General features: G+C 44.7%; 1 protein-coding gene across 1 annotated transcript in view; it reads right to left on the bottom strand.

The window, feature by feature from the left end:
* Positions 1-2,743: 2,743 nt before the first annotated feature.
* Positions 2,744-22,648, bottom strand: part of MMP24 (matrix metallopeptidase 24) — a 47,922-nt gene continuing 28,017 nt past the window's right edge. Inside the window, exons 5-9 of the mRNA XM_076352181.1 lie at positions 21,074-21,235; positions 9,105-9,319; positions 7,775-7,913; positions 6,583-6,849; positions 2,744-5,281 (exon numbers count right to left, since the gene is read on the bottom strand). Of these exons, the coding sequence (XP_076208296.1) occupies positions 4,944-5,281; positions 6,583-6,849; positions 7,775-7,913; positions 9,105-9,319; positions 21,074-21,235 (1,121 nt within the window). The 3' untranslated portion in view covers positions 2,744-4,943. The remainder of the gene's footprint in view (positions 5,282-6,582; positions 6,850-7,774; positions 7,914-9,104; positions 9,320-21,073; positions 21,236-22,648) is intronic.

Raw genomic sequence — 22,648 nt, 5'->3', positions numbered from 1 at the left:
CATGATATCATGAGAATATAAACTTGGTGTTTTAATGGCAAGTCATGTCTTACAAGACCTGTGGAGTTCTTCAAAGGAGTCCACAGGAATATGGAGAAGGTCTGTTGTAGTGTTACTTGTATTTCCAAAATGCATTTGGCAGGTATTTGTGCCAAAGGCTTTTAAGGACCCTGGGTGAGTGATCCCATGGAATGAGAGGGAAGCCCTTTCACATGCTTGAGGATGGGGGAAAAAGAGTAAATGGTTAGATTTTCCAGGAGTTTCACAGGGAGCTCCGCTGGGAGCCACGGTGTTCAACGTTACTGTGTCCTGTTTAGGAAAGGCAGTGGATTAGTGCAGGGAAGTTTGCCCATACTGACTTATTCTGACTAGTAAGGATAAGCACTGACTGATGGGTTGATAGAAAGGTAATTTCAGTGCAGCTGAACGTGAAGTGAAGAATGTTATGGTTAATCCAAATGTCACACCTGTAGTGATGAACTCTGAGCAGCGCAAGACCAAATTTGGCCTGAAGGTACGTATTTGAACAAGACGTGCTCAGTCCTCAGTAGCAGTCAAAAAAGCAAACTGCATATTTGGAATTAGGAAAAGAAAGCCCCAACAAAGCATCGTTATCTGTAAATCCGTGATACATCTTTATCTTGAGTGCTATATGTAGATTAGATGCAAGTGTTGCACAGTGGTTGCCATGCTTTTCTGCAAATACATATTTGTGGGTAATGCTTATCTACTTCATTGTTCATTAAATTTTGGTTCTTCTGTAAACTAAAAGCTCCAAAGGAAGCCAGGGGAAGGAAGGAGTGAGATTCTCACACTATTGCCAATTACTTCCCCTGAGAACCTGCCTAGCAGTGTCAGAGCTTGCAGGTGCAGGGCCATGAGGATGAGACTTGTGAGAACAACAGTGTGAAACAGTAAGGGAGAAATGACAGCTCAGGTGAAGGGTTACAGAAAGGGAGAGTTACGAGTGGCAGGCCCTTGGCATTGCGCAGCTTGAGGCACTTGAAGCACTGTGCAACACTTGACTGACCCTTTTTATGTGCTTTATCTCAAAGGCGGCACCCTCCAGTGGTGGTGCCAAAAGAAGGTGTTAAGGAATAATCAATAAAATCAAGTCGTGTGTCCCCAGTGCTGGGTATTGCTACCATGGGTTCTCAGGATTCTTAAAAATGAAATTGCTGAACTATGAAGCTGTGGGTTACTTACCATGGCTATATGCCACCTTTGCTATCAGGCAGTGGAAGGCAACACGTGACTTCAGGTATTATGAAGGGTTGCAGGAATGACCCGAGGAACTATAGCTGATTCCAGCTGTGCTGGACAAGTAAGTCTGATACTATGAGAAAGGTTGGAATCAAGCCCTGGGATGAATGTGACAGGATGGAGAAGAGTTGTCCAGAGGTTTTGAGGGAGGAATGAATGTCTCGCAACTCAAGGTTCAGTGAAGAAGTCATAGGGTGTGTAGCTTTGGCTGCCATAGTGTGCTTTAATGTCCAAAAACTTTTGTCAGGGTCCTTCACAGAGGTTTTTAAAAACCTGAGTCCTCATGGTGTGAGATGGGAGATCCCCTTGAGGTTTAATGACTAATTACAAGTTAGGAACAACTAATCCTTCTTAGAGTGGAGGACCACCTCTGTTCTGACTGTAGTGATGGTGTATCCCAGCACATTTCTAACTTACCTGGAAAAGTGAGCCTACTTTACTGGTGATGAAATTATTTGAAGTAGTCAAAAACCAAGGCGGGGGGGGGGGGGGGAGGTAGAATGCTGAGTGCAGTCTAGTGTATGTAAGTGGGCTGCTCACCAGAGGGGCTGCAACTGCTGCGCTCAAGGTAAACATGTGCCAGGACTCCCCTCTGGCTGTACAAATGGCCTGTACAGCAGGGTGGTGTGTATCACGCCAGGAGCACACCTAGAAGAGCCTCCTGCTTATGGGATTAGAGTTGAATAAGCACTGCTGTTCCCTGCTCCCCTGTGGTGGCAATATGTCCTGGTGCTGCATTTCTGGACAGGAACTGGAACATGGCCACCTGTCCATGGAGATGCTTTAGCCACGCTGATGGGAGGCAGACCAAGTCGATACTCCGCTGATCAGGTGCTGTGTTTCTGTAGCATAATACAGGATCCCAGCAAAGAGCTCAGGTGTAGGAATATTAAGGAACTATCCCTTACATGAATACTGATGGCTTGTGCCTGGATCCAGGTCATCCCAGGACTGCACAGGTGCTAATCTTAGCAAAAGAGATATGATAGCGGTGTGAATGATGGGATTGTACTCGGGGGAAGCTGGTCAACTGCTCACCTACCTGCACCAGCCCCCCCCCAGTGCCAACACTTGTACCTGTAGAGGGCTGTTTCTCAGCCCCTTAAACACCTACAGAAATACCTCACACCCCTGGAAAGCTCAAATATGTAATATCTGCACGAGGAGCCACTTACGAAGCAGTTAGAAAAGGCACCAAACTATTTCTCCGGTTCTTTGAAGTGGCACTTCTCTGAGGAAGGCTGAATTTTGGCAATATAGGGCAGGCAGCTTGCCTTATTGCAGTGGGGCGCCTGGCTCCGCAAGGCAATACGCGGCTGTCTGAGGAAATGGCTCAGCTTGCTACAGACCCAGGCATTGTGCTGCCTGTACAGCTTGTTACTCAGTGTAGGGTTTTGAACAGACCAGAAATCTGCCTTAGGGCAGGAGGAAAAAAATACAAACAACACCAGGCATTTCTCTAGGTTGTAAATTTTTTTTTTTTTTTTTAATGATGGCTGTTGGAAGTTGCTCAAAGGTTTGGGCTGTCACAGTCCCAGAAGAGATGGCAGCGTACAGATGAGTTCGATGTGCCATGTGGCTGTGGCGTTCATAGTGTGCATTCTACCACATATATAGTACACATAGCAACATACGGAGTAGCATGTGTGGGGGGTGTCTAATTAGTAGCTCCGATTTCATTTGGTCCTTTGCACTCCTTCACCCATCATGAGACATTATCACATTTTTTCACTAAAGTTCAAAGTTTTGCATCTACTAGCTTCTCACTTTGTAATATGTTTGTAATATTTTTTTTTTATGTTTAAACACAATAAACAGCTTGGCTATGGAAATCAATTATGAAGGACAAAATACAGTTTGAGACCACGTGTTATGCAGTCCTAGTGGGCTTCACTAGAAGTATCTATTTGTCTATCGTGCTTCACCATAGCAATATTTGAGCACTAGTTAGAAATTCAGAATGCTAACAATCTTTCTGCTTCTTCATTCCTCATCATTGCAATTAGGAATATTTTTAGCATGTTTGTCATCCTTGGATTTTTTTTTTATAGCGGACATTACAAAGCTGTACTTTTTCTATACTAACTGGACATTTCTGTGTATTGCGCTTCCATTGCACTGAATAAATTTCAGTTATAGGCAGAGGGCTTACGCTAATCACCTATTCCTTATAGTGAGCGTGCAAAGCAGTTCATATGCTTACATGAATGGCACTTCTGTACAGCGCTGGACTTCACCATTGAATTGCAAGAAACTCTTCTTCCGCTCTTATTTAACATGGTAGAAATATCAGCATCAACAACAAAATGGACTAAGTTTGTGGTTAGGACACAACATCCTAAACCATTCACAACTGTAAGAGGGATAAGCAGAAGCTACTGTTGTAGGAAGAGACTTGTGAAAAGTTGCTAGCCGAAAGTTCAGATATTTATCTAGCCTTTACCTGATTTTTATGTGTCTGTCAAATGTGGCTAGTGATGAGCTCATTCTACTGTGTGGCATGCTTCCTTTGGTCCTTGCCAAATATTTGCCTGTGAAGAAGTGAGCAAAAACAAAACACAAATTTCGAAGGCATACAATGTTTGTAACATCTACAGGGATTGGATTTAGTTTTATAAACAGGCCTAATTCTTACTGTAGCTTGACTATTTCAGCAAAATATAATGACGATCTCACTCCAAACAAACATTTCCATTCTCCTGAAACCCAACATACAAATTCCACAATCTAGTTATACATGCCACATAACAACAATTCATCTTTTCCCAGCATCTTAACAGGGGCAGAGTGCAGTCTACGTCTATACATATTTTTCAGTATATCGGTAACCATTGGTTCATTGTTTCTTGCTGATGGGAGCTCAAAACAACATCATATGACATTTAAATATTTCTTTCATGAATGGCTCCCAAAACAAAAACATGTATTCCCATTATTGGTTTTTTTAGACCCAATTACTTTGTCTTCAGATTGTCCCAATCTAGGGCTTGATGTTGCCAGGTAACATGGTGTCTGGTTTGGTGCTTCTTGAGCTTCTGCTCTGCACTCATTTACCTCTTTGAGTGCTTAGTGGTTCCTCATGCACTGTGCTGAGTGGCAGCGTTGATTAGTTATGAATGTACAAAACATCTGACCAGCAGGTATTGGAAAATTGTATCCAGGAAATTCCCTGGATTTTGTAATAAACTAAGAAGATCTTTTAGAATGGTTCAGCATCAGAATGTCTTCTGCTTACGATACTGAATTGTTCTTGTTCATAGATTTCATGATCTTAATTCATTTATGAGACAGCTATTAAAAAAATGGTTCTGTTCAGAGGTGGTTTAGCTACACTGGAGAATGCTGGGTTTAACAGGGAGCACTGGTGCAGGGAACTGAAGGAAGTTTCCCAGGTCAGTTGAAACCTGTCTTGAAGACTCTGATGTTAGCAGAGTGAGCCTGTGGAGGATGGCACACCAAGACACGCAACTGAGGCAGTAAGAAGGAAAGAGGCTCCACGCTGCAAGGCTGCCTGTATTTTTTCCAGTTTTACGGCTTCTTTCGGTCCCAGGCTGTCCAAAACTTGTAGGTCACTGAAGTAGTTTTGTTTGGTAGGCTTTTGAATGCATTTTTTTTTTTCTTTTTTTTTTTTGTCCATAGTCCTCATCAGATCAATGAGTTGAAATGTGCAGCGGGCTGTGTCATACCCACTCCTGGACAGGTCTTTTGTAATACACAACATTTTGCTGCACCTCTTTGTTTTTAAACTGGAAGATCGTGTATACCAAGACAAGGATACACAGAGACAAAATGCAAGGGATCACAACTGCGATTGCATTTACAGTGCTAGGCACATCGTTTATTGTCACCATAATATCCACATCGTCATGGGGGAGGCGTCTGTCTTTGCTTCGTTCAACATCCTTCTGGTTACAGCCCATCCAGTCTTTGAGGATTGACCTGGGGTAGCCTGGCTCCACACTCAGCCTCTGGTTATCGAACTTCCAATACTCCTTCCCTTTGTAAAAGTAGGTATAAACTAGGAGACAAAACAGAGAAGATTTCTCACCACACCATTTTCAACTTGATAAGCTGTGCTTGTGTGAGGATGTTCAGAGAGCCTGAAAGGCTGGAGGTGGTAGCTGCCTGGGCCAATAAAACACATTCATCCAGGGCATCCCAAAACCATCGAAAAGTGAAGGTGGTTCTGGAGCTAGGATTTAAAGGAGAAGCCATAACCCTAGCTTGGGGGTGCAATGTTGCCCACAGAGCACCACTCCCCTTGGCTAAGACAAGCTGTGAATAAAAAAACCCAAACCTAACTAACTTTAAAGTAAGTGTTCTGCAGTGAGTTATTTTTTTACTAAAGCACCTGTAAATACGTGCTCATCATTACCAAGCAATTAACACAATCTGCAGAATGACAGTGTGTGCCTGGGTGGGATAGTGTTTGGAAGAATACTTAAAGTTTCTCTTCACCCAGCCTGAGGGAGCAGATGCTGCTCCTTTTGGCCACAGAATCCAGAAGATTTGGCCTTTGTTAAGGAGCAGTCTTGTCCTGCTGCTAATAAAAGGCTACATGTTGTCTGAAGTACCCCTCATCTCCCCAGATGACTCCTTTTCTAATCGCTCTCAAGTGATTAGGGAAAAAAAAAAAAACAAACAGAAAAAAGGAGAAGGGAACAGTGGTGAAAGCATCGGGTCCCCTTCATCTGTCCTCCAGCTTGGCTGGCTCTCACTGCAGTCCTCCAGCCTAGCTCAGCCCTTGTCTCCCACCACAGCCCCAAATTTAAACACGGCCTCAACGGCACGAGCCCCTTCTGTTAGTTCTTTCCCCAACTGGAAGAAGAGGAAGAAATCTTCAAATCAGAGAAAGAACTGTGTTGGAAGGAGCCTCTGGAGGTCCAGCCCCCCTACTCAGAGCATGGCTAACTTCAAAGTACATCAGGCAGGTTGGAGCCTGTAACAGAGTGACTGAGCTAGCTACAGGTAAGAACCTAGGAGGAAAAATATAAGTTATGGCATCCTCACAATCAGGGCCCAGGAAAACTCAGGTAGGGACTGTTGTGACAGCAAAACCAGAAAAAAAGTCCCCTTCCTATCCCTCGGAGCTGGCATTGTGATAATGTGGTTTCGCAGTTGAGGAGGTACATGGGTTGGGATGAGGGTCAGGAAGGACCTCAGACTGCAGGTGCTTGCAGGTGTCAGTGTGACCCTAGAACTTCTGAGACTTGATTCCTATCTCAGGAAATATTCAAAATACCCCACGTCCAACAACCCAACTCCCAGGGTAGACAAGCTGTTACTGATCTAACAGGCGTAATGACTGCAGATACATACAGCCTTCTTTGCTGATAAAAGCTCCCTGTGGAGCCTGAGGGATTCCTCTCCACACAGTGATGGGCTTTGGGTATCCTGGGTCTGTTGCTCTCTTGTCCTCGTTGTACCTCCAGTACCTGTCGCCTTTGAAGAAGTAGGTTTTGCCTACTGGCTCCCAACGCAGAGCCGTGTCGATGCCTTCCCGGGGGAGACAGCTCCCCAGCTCCACCAGACTGTGTGGGTAGCCTGGCTCTGCTGTCACTTCTTTAAAAACCCAGTATTTATCTCCTAGAGATGAATGGGGACACAAACAAACAGATTTGTCTAATTAGTAGTTGAATCAATATAAATGTAAAATAGCCACAATGAACCACAGCATGTTGAGGACTTCCGGGCTTAACTGTGTAAGTGAAAAAGCTGCTCCTCCTCTTCATTTTGCACCTGAAACCTCCTGATTTCATTTGCTGCTCCTCAGCTCTTGTTTTGGAAGAAATGTTAAACAACCCTTTCCCATTTATGTTCTCTAGGCCAGTCATGATTTCAAAGACTTCTCTCATACCCTGTCTTTGGCATCCCTCATTCCTTGCAGGAGGTCAGCCCATACTTTTTGATAATTTCTTTTGCCTTTTTCTGAGCCTTCTCAAGGTTTAATACAGTTTATTGAGCTGAGGGACTGAAGCTGCAGACATAAATTCAGAAGACCAGGTACTGTGTTTTTCTATGGGGGCATGCCGATGCTTTCCAGCCACTCTTCCTTGCTTACAACTTGCTCTCAAGTTACAGGATCCTGTTCAGACACTGTCACAGTGCAAGGAGCTAATGTGGGCCCTGGCATAAGGTTGGTCGTTTTGTTTCTTTAGGAGACAATTGCCCAGAAATGTGGTTTGGGGGTGCCCTATACCTGGAGAGGCCCTAATGCCTTGCCGAAACATGTTCAAGGAGATAGGCAGGAGACTGACACTCCCTGGGAAATAGGAGCTATTTCTTGTTATCATCACATGAAAGCCAACTTCCACTAATGAATATCCGCTTTATACAGAGATTGTCCTGGCAGGGCCAGCCCCACACTAAGCTATATTTTAAGGATTAGAGGCTGCATGAAGTGTCCCCTTGGAAAAGGACAAGGATGCACCGTACCTGTTTTCCCCATCTTCATGCCGTAAGAGTGTGATGTGAGGCAAGTGTGGTAGGCTTGTACTGAAATGTACTGTACCTTTGAAGAAAACGAATTTTCCATCAGACCGCTCATAGGCTGCATCAATCTTTGCGGGGAGGCCTTTCCAGAACTGTTCAATTTGCATGGGATAGCCCTCCTGCACTCGGTTGTTGCGCAGACGCCAGAACCAGCGATCCTGAGAAAACCAGAAGCGTCTTCAGACTGACTATTTTTATCTTGCAGTCAAATCAGGCTGGGCGTCCAGCATCAAGCATTACTAATCCCTGCCTAGGCCCCGTAACCATTAAAGACAGAAGTCCTGGTTTAGATGACAGCTCCAACCCAGCCCAACACTGTCTTCAGTGAGGGAAACGCTTCGTGGGGAAGATGGCAGCCAAAAGGGTGAGAAGTTGATTGCTGGTGCTGTGAAAAAGGGTGGAAAGAAGGAGAGGAAAAAGGAGCAGGGGGAAGCAAGTCCACAGTTATAAGTGTTATGAACTCATTTGTGAGCGACCTCTCTGCATGTCTTGTCACTGAGGTGTCACTTGTGCTGGTACAACTGGTGCTCAACTATCAGACCCCAGGAGAGCCATACAGCCTTAACATTACCTGGTGACTGTGTGAAGTGCACAACATCCAAAGGCACAAAGGAGTTATTAAATATCCCTTTAGATATGAGATCATTAGTTAAAGCCATAGTGGATGCTCAGGACAGAGCCTGTGAGACTTCTCCCAGATGCTGTCCCAGCCTTCAACTATTTTCAGTTCAGGCATTTTCTGCCACTGATGTGGTTTGTCCATTTAATGACCTTCAATATATCCCTCTCCACATTCATAGCCATTGGGCAGAGTGAAAGCTACAGGTATTTTGGGAATGGGACCATAGGTTTCCATATGCAAGGCACTCTAACATGGGTTATTGAGCAAAGCCTCTCCTTCCTCGCTGGCTGTAATTTACAAACAAGGTTGACTCAAACTCCCCAAGAGCTTCAGGTAGACTGAGTGCTCCCTGAAGCCCAGGGTTCGATGCGTGCCGTCTCTGGAGGCAACGAGGCTTAATCCCTGGTTAGGAACTGGCATTGCTTTCTGGCTTTACAGGTGGCGCCTCTCTGAGCTTGATGGTGTCTGAATTCTCTGCCAGTGCATCCAGTTCACATTTTGGTGCACAGGCTGTCCAGGCGTTTTGTGAATCCCATCAGGCACTGTTTCCAAATATTACAGAGCCAATATCTGCTTACATTTCCTTCTAATACTGCTCATTCATCAGCCTCAGAGGAACTGAGCTATTTTCACAGACATTTCAAATCTCACTGCCTTATACTTCTATTAATCTTTTCCAGCAATAAAACTAAAGAAAGACTCATGGGTAAGGAGGAATTCTTAGTACCTTGAAAACAAACATTTCTCCTCTAAAGAGAGCCACGGTGTTAAAGTTGCCATCACAGATGTTCGGTTTCGTGCCAGGAGGAGATGGCCTATCACCCAGAGGAGGACTAGGAGGTCTTGGCTGTCTCTCATGTTTTCTTTCTGAAGTGGAGTGAATTCTGCGAACAGGAAGAGTCGGTAAAGGCCTGGTTGGCTCCAGGGGCTCAACAGGAGGACCTAGAAGTGAAAAGAAAAGTGTTTAGCAAAGTGGACAAGTTTGAATTTTCTGTGCTTCCCTCGTAGGTTTTAAAAGGCAACAGGCTGGATGAATAGCATTGCCAGGAATTTACATACTCCTTATGCAGAGCTCATTCCCTAGAAATGGGGAGCAGAACGAGATGCATCCACACGTGAAAGATGTCCCAAAACAGATGAGCGATAAGAACTGAAGGAGAGCCAGTATGTTTTTGTAGGTCTTCCCAAGGAGGCTGGAGCTAAAAGGAAGGAGGAGCCACACCAATCATGTTCCCAACTGAAATGAAAGGTTGAATAGAAATGACCCTTGAATAGAAATGTTTAGTAGACCATTAAAATAAACAAACAAACAAAACAAAACAAAGCAAAACCAGAAAAAGTTAGGGTGTGAAAACCAGTGATTGAAAAACAATCTAAGGGGAACTGCAAGGGAATTTAGAAATTAGAAAGCAATTACTTTATTACAGTTTAGTCACCAACCTTTGCTTTCAGAACACTATGGGAACTCTGATGAACAGCCGTGATAAGGGACCATGCTCTCATTCAAATGATGCCCCCTACAAGCACAGCCCTCCCCTTCAATCCTTACCCAGCTCAGCTTTGAGATCTGACAAGGCTGCAGGAATGTTAAGAGTTATAAAAATACAGGTGACACACTTGGAGCAGAGGTTTGCTTTTAGACTAACTCTGCCATAGGACAATTTCATTAACAGTTAGTGATAAAATCTGGACCAAATCTAATTAAGAGTCATAGATTTCTTGTTGCTTCTGAGAGAAGGCCACAAGTTAGTATGGTAATAAGCAGAAGGCTACTAGAAGCAAGAGATTTTGGCAAGTTTTGTACCTGATGTAATCAAATGGGATTTGATTGTTTATTTGCATGGATTACAGTTTCAATCTCTTTCTGAACGGTGCTTTTGAAGGGGCTATGTAGAGAGATTGCAGGACAAACCTCCACCAGTGGGCAGAATGGGGACTGACTTTCATGGTTGCTATATCAGTCTCACTGTTTTAGGGGTTCAACATCACTGCTGATGTGCTTCACACCAGCTGTTATTATTGAACACTTGCACTGGACAAGGCTCATCCTCACAAGCTGAAAGAGAGTTACCCTGTTGTGGGCGATTGCCTTGCCCATACCCAGAGAAGGAATTAATGAGTAAGGATTTAGATACCCATGGAGGCTACGCACCCATGGGATTAGAAGAGGACTTTTGCAGACAAACATTTTGAACTATGCTGCCTAACATGGTGGCTAGGTGCCCAAGTCCCCATGTCAACTTAGCTCTTAAATGTTACATTTTCAAAGGGATCCTATAATGAATGAGTGCTTAACACATCCTGGGAGGGTGACTGGGTTAATGAAAATCGTCACAGCTAGTGACAAAGAAGTCATCAGAGAAAGCCATCATATTTAATTGTTATTAAGGTTGTAACGGTAAGAACCTTCTGTGTAGGTTTCATGGATATTATGTTCAGAAAGCACCACTTAGAAAATATAGTCCAACTTCCTGCAGTACCAGGCCAGAAACTTGGTGTGGTTTGTGCAGGATACAGCACATTTTCCAGATTTCAAGCCATAGAAAATCCTCTATAATGTACAGCAAATTGTTCCAATGATTAAGCCCTGTCGTTGCTAAAGTCTGTGCCTTACCTATTGTCTGAGTTTGTGCAGCTTTTTTTTCTTATCTCTAGTGTCTCAACATTTAATCATTTACAGATCTTGACGAGGATGCTTTCAAAATTCTCCTTAATGAGCTAAATAGACCCATTCCTTCTGCCTGTTGCTGCAATGTCTTTTGGTTTTAAGATCTTGAGACTTACTCTTACAGCTCTTTTCTAAAGCTTTTCAAATGGATCATTATATTTCTTCAAGGTGACTTGTCCTCATAATGTGATATTTTGTGCCATATGCAATTTTTATTAGCAACTATTTTTATTTACTTTTATTCCAGAACTTTAATAGAAGTCGTCAAATATTGCTCACAGAAGTCCTTTAGATGAGGATTCTCTGTTGATAATTATTCTTGGAAAGCTGCCTATATGAAACAGATAAAAATATTATACTGATACTATGTATTTCTCATCCCCCTCCATTCTTAGCTGTTCAGTGCCCAGTATCTTAGCAGACCATAAAGTTCTTTTTTAAATAAAATTCCCAAACTGTGATACTGCTACTGCTAGTGATCTGTGAATTCTCCCCAAATGGTATGCAGCAAAGGTCTCTAGACATTGCCTGTCATAGGAGCAAGAGGGTTGGACCCCCTTGTTAGCCAGGCAATACGGGTGCATCTACACTAGTGTTTCAGTTCAGCTCAGGAGTGTGCTTTTGAAGAGATGCTCCGTCATTTGCAATTTCTGTGCTTTGATTCACACTGAAGTTCATGAAATGCATTCTTTTTGGACAAAGCTAAACTTGAAGATGCACTTCTGGAGCGCATCTGGGATACTGCAGCTGCAAAAAGGCATCACAGGACACAGCTAGAGCTAATCCACAATAACCAGCCCTTTCTCCAAAATGCATACAGAGTGCGTGTCAAGTCCTCAGCACTCTATTTACTCAACACCATCCCTAAATACTGCTGTATCTACAGATGTGCTACTATTATTCTTGCTAGCAGCCACAGACATTGTTTGCTAATACAGCCATAGACAACTTATTGTGGTGTGAAGCACATGGCCCGTGCAAAGGCTTCTCCTCCAACAAGCGGCACGCTAGCTGGCACTTCTGGTTCAGGCTGGAAAGCTCATGGAGATAAGATTGAGTTGGTACAGTGGGATATGCTGCAGGGGAAGGGATGGGAATGGGGAAAGAGGTCCCAGACAGATCTTACTCAAAGAAAGCTCAGGTTCTGGTTTGTTCAGATGGGACGTGGGAGCACAGTGTTCAACTCCTGCTTAGGCGAACTAAAGAAGCAGGAAACTGGTAACCTGTTTTGGCTGCCAAAAATGGCACTTGGTGCCAGTTATAGTATCTGAATAAATTAAGTTTGAAAACCAGCAATTTACATGCTTGGTGAAGACAGGAAATGCTTGCATTAAGGAAAGGTAAATCTTGACTTCCTAAGCAATGACTTAGTGCACACTGCAGGTCTCATTAAACTGCAGTGTGATCCTTTTGCTCTTGTGCTGCCATCCACATGGCTTTGAGTGGATGCGTTTTGTAAATAACATTGAAAAAAACTCTAATCCATGTCCTACATGATAGGATTCCCCTGCCAACAAACTGATACAAGGATCATCTTTCTAAATGAGACTATAGCATGTTGCTACAGAAGCACGAGAGGTGTAGTTGTTCGTTCCCTCCCCTTTGCAAGAGGCTAATGCTGCCGTGCACTGACCAAACAAGAGATGCATTTCTCTTGCCATATATGGATCAGAAAAGCCTCTTTGGTGGTCAGTTTAATTGATACAGTGGAGCAATTTCATTAAACAGATACTTGGTAGTTTGCAGAAGACCACCACCAGTTCCAGCACAGGATAGATCCCCGTGTTGTGAGAGGCAGCTAGAAAGAAATTCACAACATGATTGTAAGGAGGACTCCAAGGAGCACTGTTGCCTTTAAACAGGGTGAGATACGTAGCAATCTGCAATGCAGAGAGGCACACCTGCTGTCAGAGGGAATTGTCTGGGAGGGACCCAAGAAGTCATGGTGTGTTATGTATTCAAACTGCTCGCTGGAAAGACACAGAGTGTGAAAGGGAGTGATTGCCAAGTCGGGGCGGTTCTGCTTCTCAGACACAGCAAACGGATGGAGATACCCAAATCAACAGCAGCTCTGGATTTCCAGAAATAACAAGCCAAAAACTCCACACTTTGAAAGGAGAAGAGAGCAAGAATAGAGTTCTATAGAGTTGACCATGAGCAGTAAGATGAGGACATGACATTATTTTTTTCCCCCCTCTCTTTTAAAGGAAAAAAGGGTGAGACAGGAGTAATATCTAAAGAAAATTATGATGAATGAGTCTGATGGGTCACAAAGACACATAGAATCTGATAGTAAGGTGCAGAATAGGGACTCTAGTATTCTGGTCATACACCAGAAATTTAACATCTCATGCATGATTGGAGTTATTAAAGATTCACTCTCTCTTCACAAGTGAGGACCACTCATATACCAGGTTACAGCCTGCCCTGCCCCTGCTGCAGGACAGCAGTCATGTTCAACTCTCTCATGGTCAACTTAAGTGCCCAAAGTCTGTCATAGTCTTCTGCAGAGAAGAGGAAAGTTAAAATAGCACCCACAACCCAGGGGACCGGTGCAAAGGTTTTAATTAGCCCTAAGATGCCACTGAAACAGAATGCAGTTAAATTTGCAAGGCAGAAACAGTTGTACCCACTGTGGTCAGGATGGTGCAAATCAGCAATGATTCAGGTGAACCAGAGATTTGCATTAACTAAAACATTTGCTAAAGCCGTGGAAAGAGATTGTAAGTCAGGACCAACAATGGAAGCTGGGCTACCATACGTACTCACTGCTTGCAGTGGCCAAACTAGCGCTGGCATATTGCTCTGAAGGAGGTACCCAGCACTGACAAGGCTTCCCATGCATTTTGCAGGTGGTACTACAACTTGCTTGGATGCAGACTTTGTCATTTCACTTACTTAAAATATTCCTCTTACTGTCTTTCCCTTCTAGCCATGGATTTTTCCTTGCTATCTTTCACTTCTCTTGTTTTTATGCATTCTGGGCCTTCTAATTTATCCTGATTGCAGTCTTGTCTCCTCTTGTAGTTATACAGATTGCATTTTTATTTTTAATTGCTGCCTTTGCTTCATCACTGAGTGAGGGTGGACTTACTTACAGCTAAAGGTGGAAGGTAATCCTACAGTTATACACGTGCAAAGAGCAGAGGAGCACACATACAACATGAAAAGCCTTGGGTCCAAGTGCTAGGCAGGCAGAATTTGGTCTACAGTTAGGGGGACGGAAAGCAGAAGCACAGTCTGTCCACTGCTGAAGAAAGATGCTATCTCGTAAGACCTAAGCCACTTCAGAGCACAACCTGGCATGAAAGCAGAATGAATAAACCCTATATAGTTTGCCAGTCATTACTATTTCCAGAATCTCATCACAGTAATCTGCCTCCAAAACAGATGGCTAAAGGCCAGATATAACAGGTTTATCAGCAGCAGAGATGACTATGTGAACAAAGAGTTACTTAAGAGATGCCGGCACCTTGGTATTTACTACAGGAACCGATTACACCCACCACTGATATAACTAACCAGGCAGTATCGCGCGCAAATCACAGCCTCTATCACTACATTTCCAAGCAACTTCAGAGAATCAGTCAGAGCAAATCTCATTGAGAGAAAAATTAAGTGAGAGAGGCTATTGCATGGATCTGCAATTGGGCCTGAACCCGGTCACCTAGTTATTGCGTGTGATCCCAGCACTGGAGCCGAACCCACCCCCAGGGCTGAACCTGCAGCCACTTCCACATGGGAAGCAGGTAAGAAACCTCCTGGAGCTGGAAACTCTACGTTCTGGAGGGAAGCAACTTGCTGGGACTTTACAGACACTGTGTGGAGAAGAAGACTTTCTTCCTCTCTATCACAACCAAGGCAAAGAATGTCAGAAAGCTTTTGGGTCACAGCAGATCACCTTCAGAGTGTGACTTCCGCCACTGGCACTTAGCCTCCTCCCTTCATGCTTCCTCTGTCGCAGACCATCTGAATACCAAGGTGACCTGTGAAGATAACACAGAGAGAGGAGGCATTTAGGAGCCACTGTGTCGATAGTTGAGGACAAAATATAATTGTACTGTCCTCCTGGCTATTGACAGAGTGTTCCCTCAACTGCACAACACCTGCCTGGAGGCTCAGCATCTTGCATGGCTCAGCATCCGTCACAGCCAGCTCTGCACGAGCCAGGCGGCTCTCCAAGCCTGCCAGTACAGAGGACGCTTTTAGTTTCAGATCAGGGGAGATGATAACGATCCACCTGCAAACAAAGGCCTGTCTTTATCTTCTTAACATTCACTCCAAGAATAAAACTATCATCCAGACTACAGGCAGGCAGTTAGTTACACTTTTGAATAACATACAGGGGTTTTTTGGTTGTAAAGAGCTGAGCTGCCTGCATGTTTCTGCAGGACTGTACCAGCTATTCAGGTACACAGGAAATGCTCCTCAGTTTCAAATCAAAATATATGGTCCAAATGAGCCTGGGAGAGTGAGAGAAACCCACCTGGCTGCTCTGCAGACTCCAGGACAGTGGAGAGAGGTCCCGGTTCATATTAAAAGAGCTAGCTGCCAAGAAGCTATCTCAGGGACAAGAGACAGTCCATCCATAACAGCTCAGAACTTAGGAAGGACTCATTTCCCTTGCTCGCTTGGTAAACCTGTCCACAGAGCACTTCTGAGGTTAGACTTCAGCAGTGAAGTGAATGAGCTATTTCAGTTAGTTTGGGTATCCTTGCCACAGTGCACTACAGTCTGCAGAACAAGCCCCAGGACCCACAGCATACCCAACAGTTGGGCAGTCGAGGCCCCCGTGATCATCACTGGGCGGCAGGAAGGGTTTCTTGAGCCCTTCTCACATAGACATTCTCCTCTGAATGACCAACTGCCACCCAGGTGATAGAGCATTCACCTGGAAGACAAGCATCCATGGCTGAAATCCTTGCTCTAAGCCAAAGGGAATGCTCTCCTGGGCTCTGTAATGAGGCGATTCACCTTGAGGTTGGGTCCTCTGCTTTGGGTGCAAGAAAACTGGATGCAAAATTCCCAGACTTAGACAGGCAAAAGATGAAAGTTTGGGGCTCTGCAAGATGCTCCAGCTGTGGGACTTGCAGCCCAGTTCCCCTCTCAAAAAACTTTAAGCCGCCTGACATCTGCTCCACTGCAAAAGAGAACATTTTTTTATACTCAGAAAGATCTGTAGGATGAGAGGAGTATTTCATGCCCAGCCGTAACATAAAGCAGTGTTTCTCCATCAGCTGAGAAACCTCCCAAGAGATGTGGGCTCCCCCTCAGCTCTCCCTTCATCAGGAGGCAGCTGATCCACATGATCAGGTCCTTCCTCTCACACACAATGTGTGCAGCTCCAGGGCTGATGTGGGCATGGGTGAGTGCCTGTGTCTTGGCAGGGTCCTCCAGGTGTCAGGTGGACCCCAAGGACAGCACCGGGAACCGGGCGGTTACTCCCTGCCTGTTTTCAGAGGAATGGGAATGGAGACCTGGCATACGGCAGGTGAGACTCAGTGGATGCACCAGAGGTGGAGTCTGGTATTTCCTGCTGGGTCCAACAGTCTCTGGACAGAAGGAAAGGTGCAAATGAAGGGATGCAACATAGAGAGGGAGTCTGGTATCTCTGCAACATGCCAGAGATGTGGCACCAGGGCAGATCCCTCCAGCTCTCCTATTGCTGTGCATTTTCTTTCCCCTGCCTTCCTACGAGCACAGCACCATGGTGCATGGATCCAAAAGTTCCAGATCTTGCAGCTTCTATAGATAAGGTCTTGGATATTACTCTATTCTCTTCCCACGTTCAAGAGGACACTATCGGAAAACAGTCCTATGCCTAATGTTTCCAGGTCCTGCAGGACAGCAAACCTTGCTCTGATGGTCCCACTCACAATGCAGTGTCACCATGTGGAGCACTTTGCATCAGGTCTTTCTGCTGTTTCATCACAAGCCATCTCATGCAGCCATACATGTAGGCTACAAGGATCTGGGATGGCTCTATGGGCCGCCATTGGGAAAAGGTGAGGGAGGTTACGAACCCGTGCTTGCTACACAGGAGTAATGAGGCCAGCAGAAGGTGCTATTTGCTCATAGACACTGTGCCCTGCTGAACCCCTGTTCCTGGATGTCAGAGCTGGCTCCTTGGCCAGGGGCTGGTGTGGTTTCATGACCACCCTAGACCTCAGCCCTCATGGGATGCAGCATGTACACTGACTGGGAGCTCTCCTCTTGAGCTGCAGAAAAGATTTGTGAGGTTGACACGTCCTCAGTGAGACTTGGGGTTGTTTCCAGGCTTAATGATTTGGTCTATCTTTGAGTGATTAGGAGACTTTTCCTTTGTGACCTTAGGCTTTGAAAGGGCCTTGAAGGTAATGGCCTGGTTTACCAGCTCCAAGCATCCATGTGAATGTGAGTTTTCCCTGCACATCATGTCAACCCCTCTGCTCCCCAGGCATAGTGTCATAAGAGTCACTCCTAACATGAGAGGCTGCTTCACAGTCTACTGCAAAAGGGTACTTAGAGCAGGACGTGAAGAACAGGAGAACCAGTGCTGAAGGATGACCAGTTCAGGCTGTGTGACAAGGCCATGGCTGAGTATGTCTCCCCATCTGCACTGTAGCTGCATGCAGCCCTGACTTCAACACTAGCAAAACGAGGCAGTCAACAGGATATCCAGGGGACCTACATAATGGTATTATTTCCAGTTTAATTCCTTCCTGGGCATCTCATTTGTGACATGGGCACATAAGTACAGTGGGAGATATCCTTCTGAAAAAGACATGTAAAGAACAGTCATGATATTTCCCTCATTTTGTCAAGGAACTTGCTACAAGAAGCACCTATCAGAAGATGGAAATACTGCTGACTTGTCTTACAGTCTACCCTGTCACACACGGTGAGCTGCTGGCCTTTTCATCATTAGCTTATAAGTGGAAATAACATTTTAAACATTGTCCTTATACTAACCAGCACGAAGCACAAACAAGAGTTCACATCACCTACTGTCTCTTTAGGTGAGTTTTGAAATAAATCCAGCAGAAAATAACTTAATAATTCAACAAATTATTATATGACATATTTAGACATATTTCTTTTCTAATGGATAAACACAGATACAACATAAAAATACATTTGAAACGCATCATTCCCAAAAGAAGGAGACAAAATGGACTTAAGCTTTAGTAGAGCCCCTGTTCTTTGTTCTAGCAACTTCAGTGGAATGAAAAATTAGAAGTTTTAATTGAATTTATTTTTAAAAAAGGATGCTACAGGCAAGGCAGTGGCTCTGGCTCTATGACTTATTTTGCATAGTAGGTTCCTGAATAATACGTATTGAGCACATGCTGCTGCACTGTAGAGAATGTCAAAGCAGCAAGAAAGCAGGAAGTTTTGATTTTTGGACAGGTGCTCTGGTAGATGGGCATTTGGCATTCCCAAGGCACAACAAAGCAGACTGGCACTGTGGAAATAAAACACATTAGTTGAATGTTCCTGCTAAAGCTACAAGAAGGATATTTCAGCAGTCCCTTCTCAGTTGTAAGAAGCTCAGATGAAAGGATCTGCTCTCATATCGCCGGTTCCAGGGAGAAACATAACCTGCATTTTCCATCCTTTCTTTGTGAACCATAAGAGTAAAACCTAGTTTTAAACTAAACTTTAGTTTTTGGACTGTAACTCTGTGCTAAGGGCCAAAATCTCTACCTGGGGAATCAAAGCTCCTACTGCAGAAGCTGCTCCTTCTATTCCCTGCAGGACTAGTTATCTCTACAACCACCAACACCATCCCCAACCCACTCCAGTTCAAAGGCCTCAGAGAAGAGCCTCATGTGAGTCCATGATAGTCAAAAAAGTAATTCCTAATTACTACCTGTACGAGGTAGTAATTCATTCATACTGCTTTTTTCAAGCTGAGTTAAAATTTTAAGCATATTATATCGCATACAGAGAATCTTAACACAGTATGTGGCTAACGTTTAATGTCACTATGTAAGTGAAAAATAAGTGGAAGTGTAGTGGTGCTGCTGCCAAGCCATAGGCAGTACAGTATGGAGACCTCTGTTCTGTCATAGCTGTGCACAAGACACCGTGCAGTGCTCTCACAAATTGTCAGGGCCCAGAGGACACTAATAGGTCTTAATGGCCCTGACCAGCATCACCAGGTACCTCCACCCCCACCCATGGGCCCAGGAGCCCCGTTTCAGCTCAGCCCTGGGCATTGGGTCCCTGCCCAAGCTGTGCTGGGGGAGTGCTAGTCCCCAGCTCAGCCACAGCTGATACTGGCTTGAACCACAAATGTGAAGAAGTATGGCTGTCAATTCCTTATCTGCTCCTTTCCAAAAAGGTATCTGAAAACAGAGAAACCAGTAATTTTTTCTTGATTGCACTTTCACTGTCAGCGATAAATTAAGATTATTTTTTTCTTTCTGATTAGTCAAAGTTCACAGGAACATTTCAAAATAGAAACAGTGTAATGACATTTTAGCATCTTTCAAAAATGAAAACTTAGGTATGTTATTTAATGAAAGTTTAATACTTACTACCCCAGCACTTTATTTCAAAACCATCCAGAGTCTCTGTTATCCTGAGTATTTGAATATATACTACGTTAAAGTATGCATAATTAAATGATACCATAGGACAATTGCCATGCAACTTCATCCTGGTAATGAACAATAAAGAGAAATCTTCAGCTGCACTAATGGGAAAAGCCAGTTCCCCTGGGTGTATTTCAAGCCATTTTAAATGTTGGACCTTACTTGGATATCTGCCTTACAGTGAGGATGAACTGCACTCTACAAATGCTTCTTTTTTCCCATTCCCCAGACAGGAGTCAGGGAAACTAGCCCAGAAGAGATTTCTCTTCTTTAGGCATCTACATTTGAACAAATTAATCTCATTCCAGTCACCAAAAAAAAAAAAAAAAAAAAAAATCAGACTCAAACAATTGACATACAGTTTAGACCTCTGAAGTCTTGCTGTACTGCTTTGGAGTCTTACAGGTCTTGACACAAATTCTATTATAAGTAATTTAAAACTCACTGGCAGATCCCTGATGCAAACATTGACTAGTGTCAGGTCTGCCACTGATCCCAGCAGCAATCCCTTACAAACACCTTTTTTCAGGTCTAATTCATATAATATCTGCTCTACTGGTACTGGGAGCTAATATTTGACTCCAGACATCAAGCAGCGGCAAATGTTGCATAGCTACATAGCATAGTTGCTCTGTGCTACATTTATGAAATAACCTCTCTGTCAAACTTGTACTTTCCTCAAAGAATGGAATCAGGGATGTTTGACAAAACATGTTTTCCATGGGCTGCCACAGACTGTACCATTAGCATCTTCTAGCTCAGCCTCCCCTTGACTGTGGCTCCTAAAACCTGCATCTCCCTTCCTCCCAGAGTCTCCTTCAGGCAATAATTCTCTGAAAGTCCCTGTCCTCACACCCTGGTATCCATGATCCTGTCACATGGTACCACATCATCTGCAGCCCCTTGGTTTTCTCCCATAATCCCTCTGCCTCCTTTCCTCTCTCTTTTCTTTGAGCCCTTATCTTTGTGGCACGTTATACAACAATGTTCAGCTGGAGATTAAAAGAAGTAAAGTGTTCCCTAAGCAGATCCAAACTTCTTTTCCCCACCTTCTATATATGGAGGAAAAAATGAGTGCATAAATACCTTTTACCTTTCCTTGATGTTCCATGTTCTTCGCATTCTTCCCCTCTATTTGCACTGGCTGTTCCTAATGGACAAACCGCCTGTTTTTCCCTTTCTAGTGCTCCTTGATATTGGGGACATAGTGAGGGATGGAGCAGCAGTGAGATCACAGAGGTTTGGTTATCCTGACTTGTGCAAAGATATTGCCACTGGGACAGTTGTCTGATATTTGGCTGTGGATCAAGGGCTTTAAACGGCTCCCCATTCAGCTATGGCAGGAAATCCAGCCCACTGGTTGCAAGCATTTTGGGGGCTACCTGTCTGTGGCTGTAAAATACTCACTAGGCTTGAGCTCAGTGTAGATGACTGGATAGTGTTGCTCACCATAGATTTTCTGAATTCCTTGGAGGTCATCCTGGGGCAGTTTGAAGTTGTGTGTTTCCATGTACTGGTAGAAAGGAGCCATGATAGCACTGGGATCATTGGAGTGTTCCAGACCCAGCGCATGTCCCAGCTCATGGACTGCGACCAGAAAGAGATCATTCCCTGTGGAAGGAAGGCACAGCCAGGTTAGTACACGGCCACAGCCTGACACAATCCCAAGCCCCACTTACTCATAAAGCAAGAAGCAAATGCTTTGCTATCCTATTGCACAGCAGGTCACAGTGCCAGGGTCAGTTCCTGGAGATGGTTTTAGTCCTGAAAGTCTGTGCAGCTTATACAGTCATTGCCACAGAATGGGCAGGAGGCTCCTAGCCCATGACCACCCATGACCATGAGCACCCTCAGACCAGGTAAAACAGGCAGCTGCCTGGAGTGAAAGGACACTGACTGTAGACTCTTTTGTAGAGAGTTTACAGAAAATGGCTAACAAAATAGGCTGCTCTGATACCATTGCCTCCTTATATGAGTGCTGCCAGGAGAGGTGACGGCACTGCCAGTGTGCTAATCAACAAGGGTACATGGTGGGAAGGGAGCTTCGTCCCCCTTCTGGGTCCTCCAGTGCTGTGCTCTGATCTGACCTGGACCACCAAATCCAAGGGGAGATCTGTAAGGCACCTGGCAAGGCAGGAGGAAGGACAGAGAAGACCAGGGCTAACACCCACCGTAGCACATGTAGTACCTGGGACAACCCCATCTCCTCTAGCACAGGCTCCTCAACATGCTTTTACTTTGCTGGACTCCTGGCACTGCCATGTCTGCGGGAGGAGGTGAGCACAGGTAGCACCATCCTGCAGGAGGTAGAGCCACATAGGGAAAGGTTGGGTTGGATCCCAATGGCAGGAAGGAGAAGGAGGAAGGAAGAAACAAGGGACATGCTCCTGACAGGAAGAGAAAGGGCTGAGGAGCCCTGTCTGGTCCAGAAGCTGGTAGGAGTGTGAAGTAGGGGTACCTTCAACTCTATGTTACAGGCATACACTCCTCTTCAATCCCATGGATCTGGGACCCTCATCTCCTTGATCTAGTGTGGTCCCTGGATGTCCTACTCCGTGAGGGCACCTTGACATGGGAGGTGACACAGGCAATGCTGTGTGAGGGATGAAGACACAGCCAACAAGGACAGATGTCAGTCTACCCGTGCCAATAAAATGCCTGAGCCCTCAATTCTGCCTGAATTGGGCTTCTCTGCTTTTTTTGTCAAGGCACAAACCAAGAGCACTTGCAATCAGACGCGGAAGAAAACAGTTGGCAGTGGCAGCTCAGTGGCTGCTTTGCAGCATCTCCAAACAGCGTATCTCCATTCCCCACATGTCCAAACTGCACCTATTTAGTGGTAAAAAAGTTCAGTTTTGTGTACACGGCTGAGCTCTCCTTGAGACAGGAGTTGCAACAGTGATTCATGTAGAACTATCTCCACTTTTTAAATACTTATTGCTTCCCTGTTACCCATAAAAACATGACAATATAGGTTCAGGGCTCTGCAAGTCTTCACAGCAGGGTGCTTTGCCAGCATCTCAA

This window comes from Aptenodytes patagonicus, chromosome 14 (assembly GCF_965638725.1).
Source record: "Aptenodytes patagonicus chromosome 14, bAptPat1.pri.cur, whole genome shotgun sequence".
Taxonomy (NCBI): Eukaryota; Metazoa; Chordata; class Aves; order Sphenisciformes; family Spheniscidae; genus Aptenodytes; species Aptenodytes patagonicus.
Note: the sequence above shows the minus strand (reverse complement) of the source record. Positions and strands in the feature narration are given on the sequence as shown.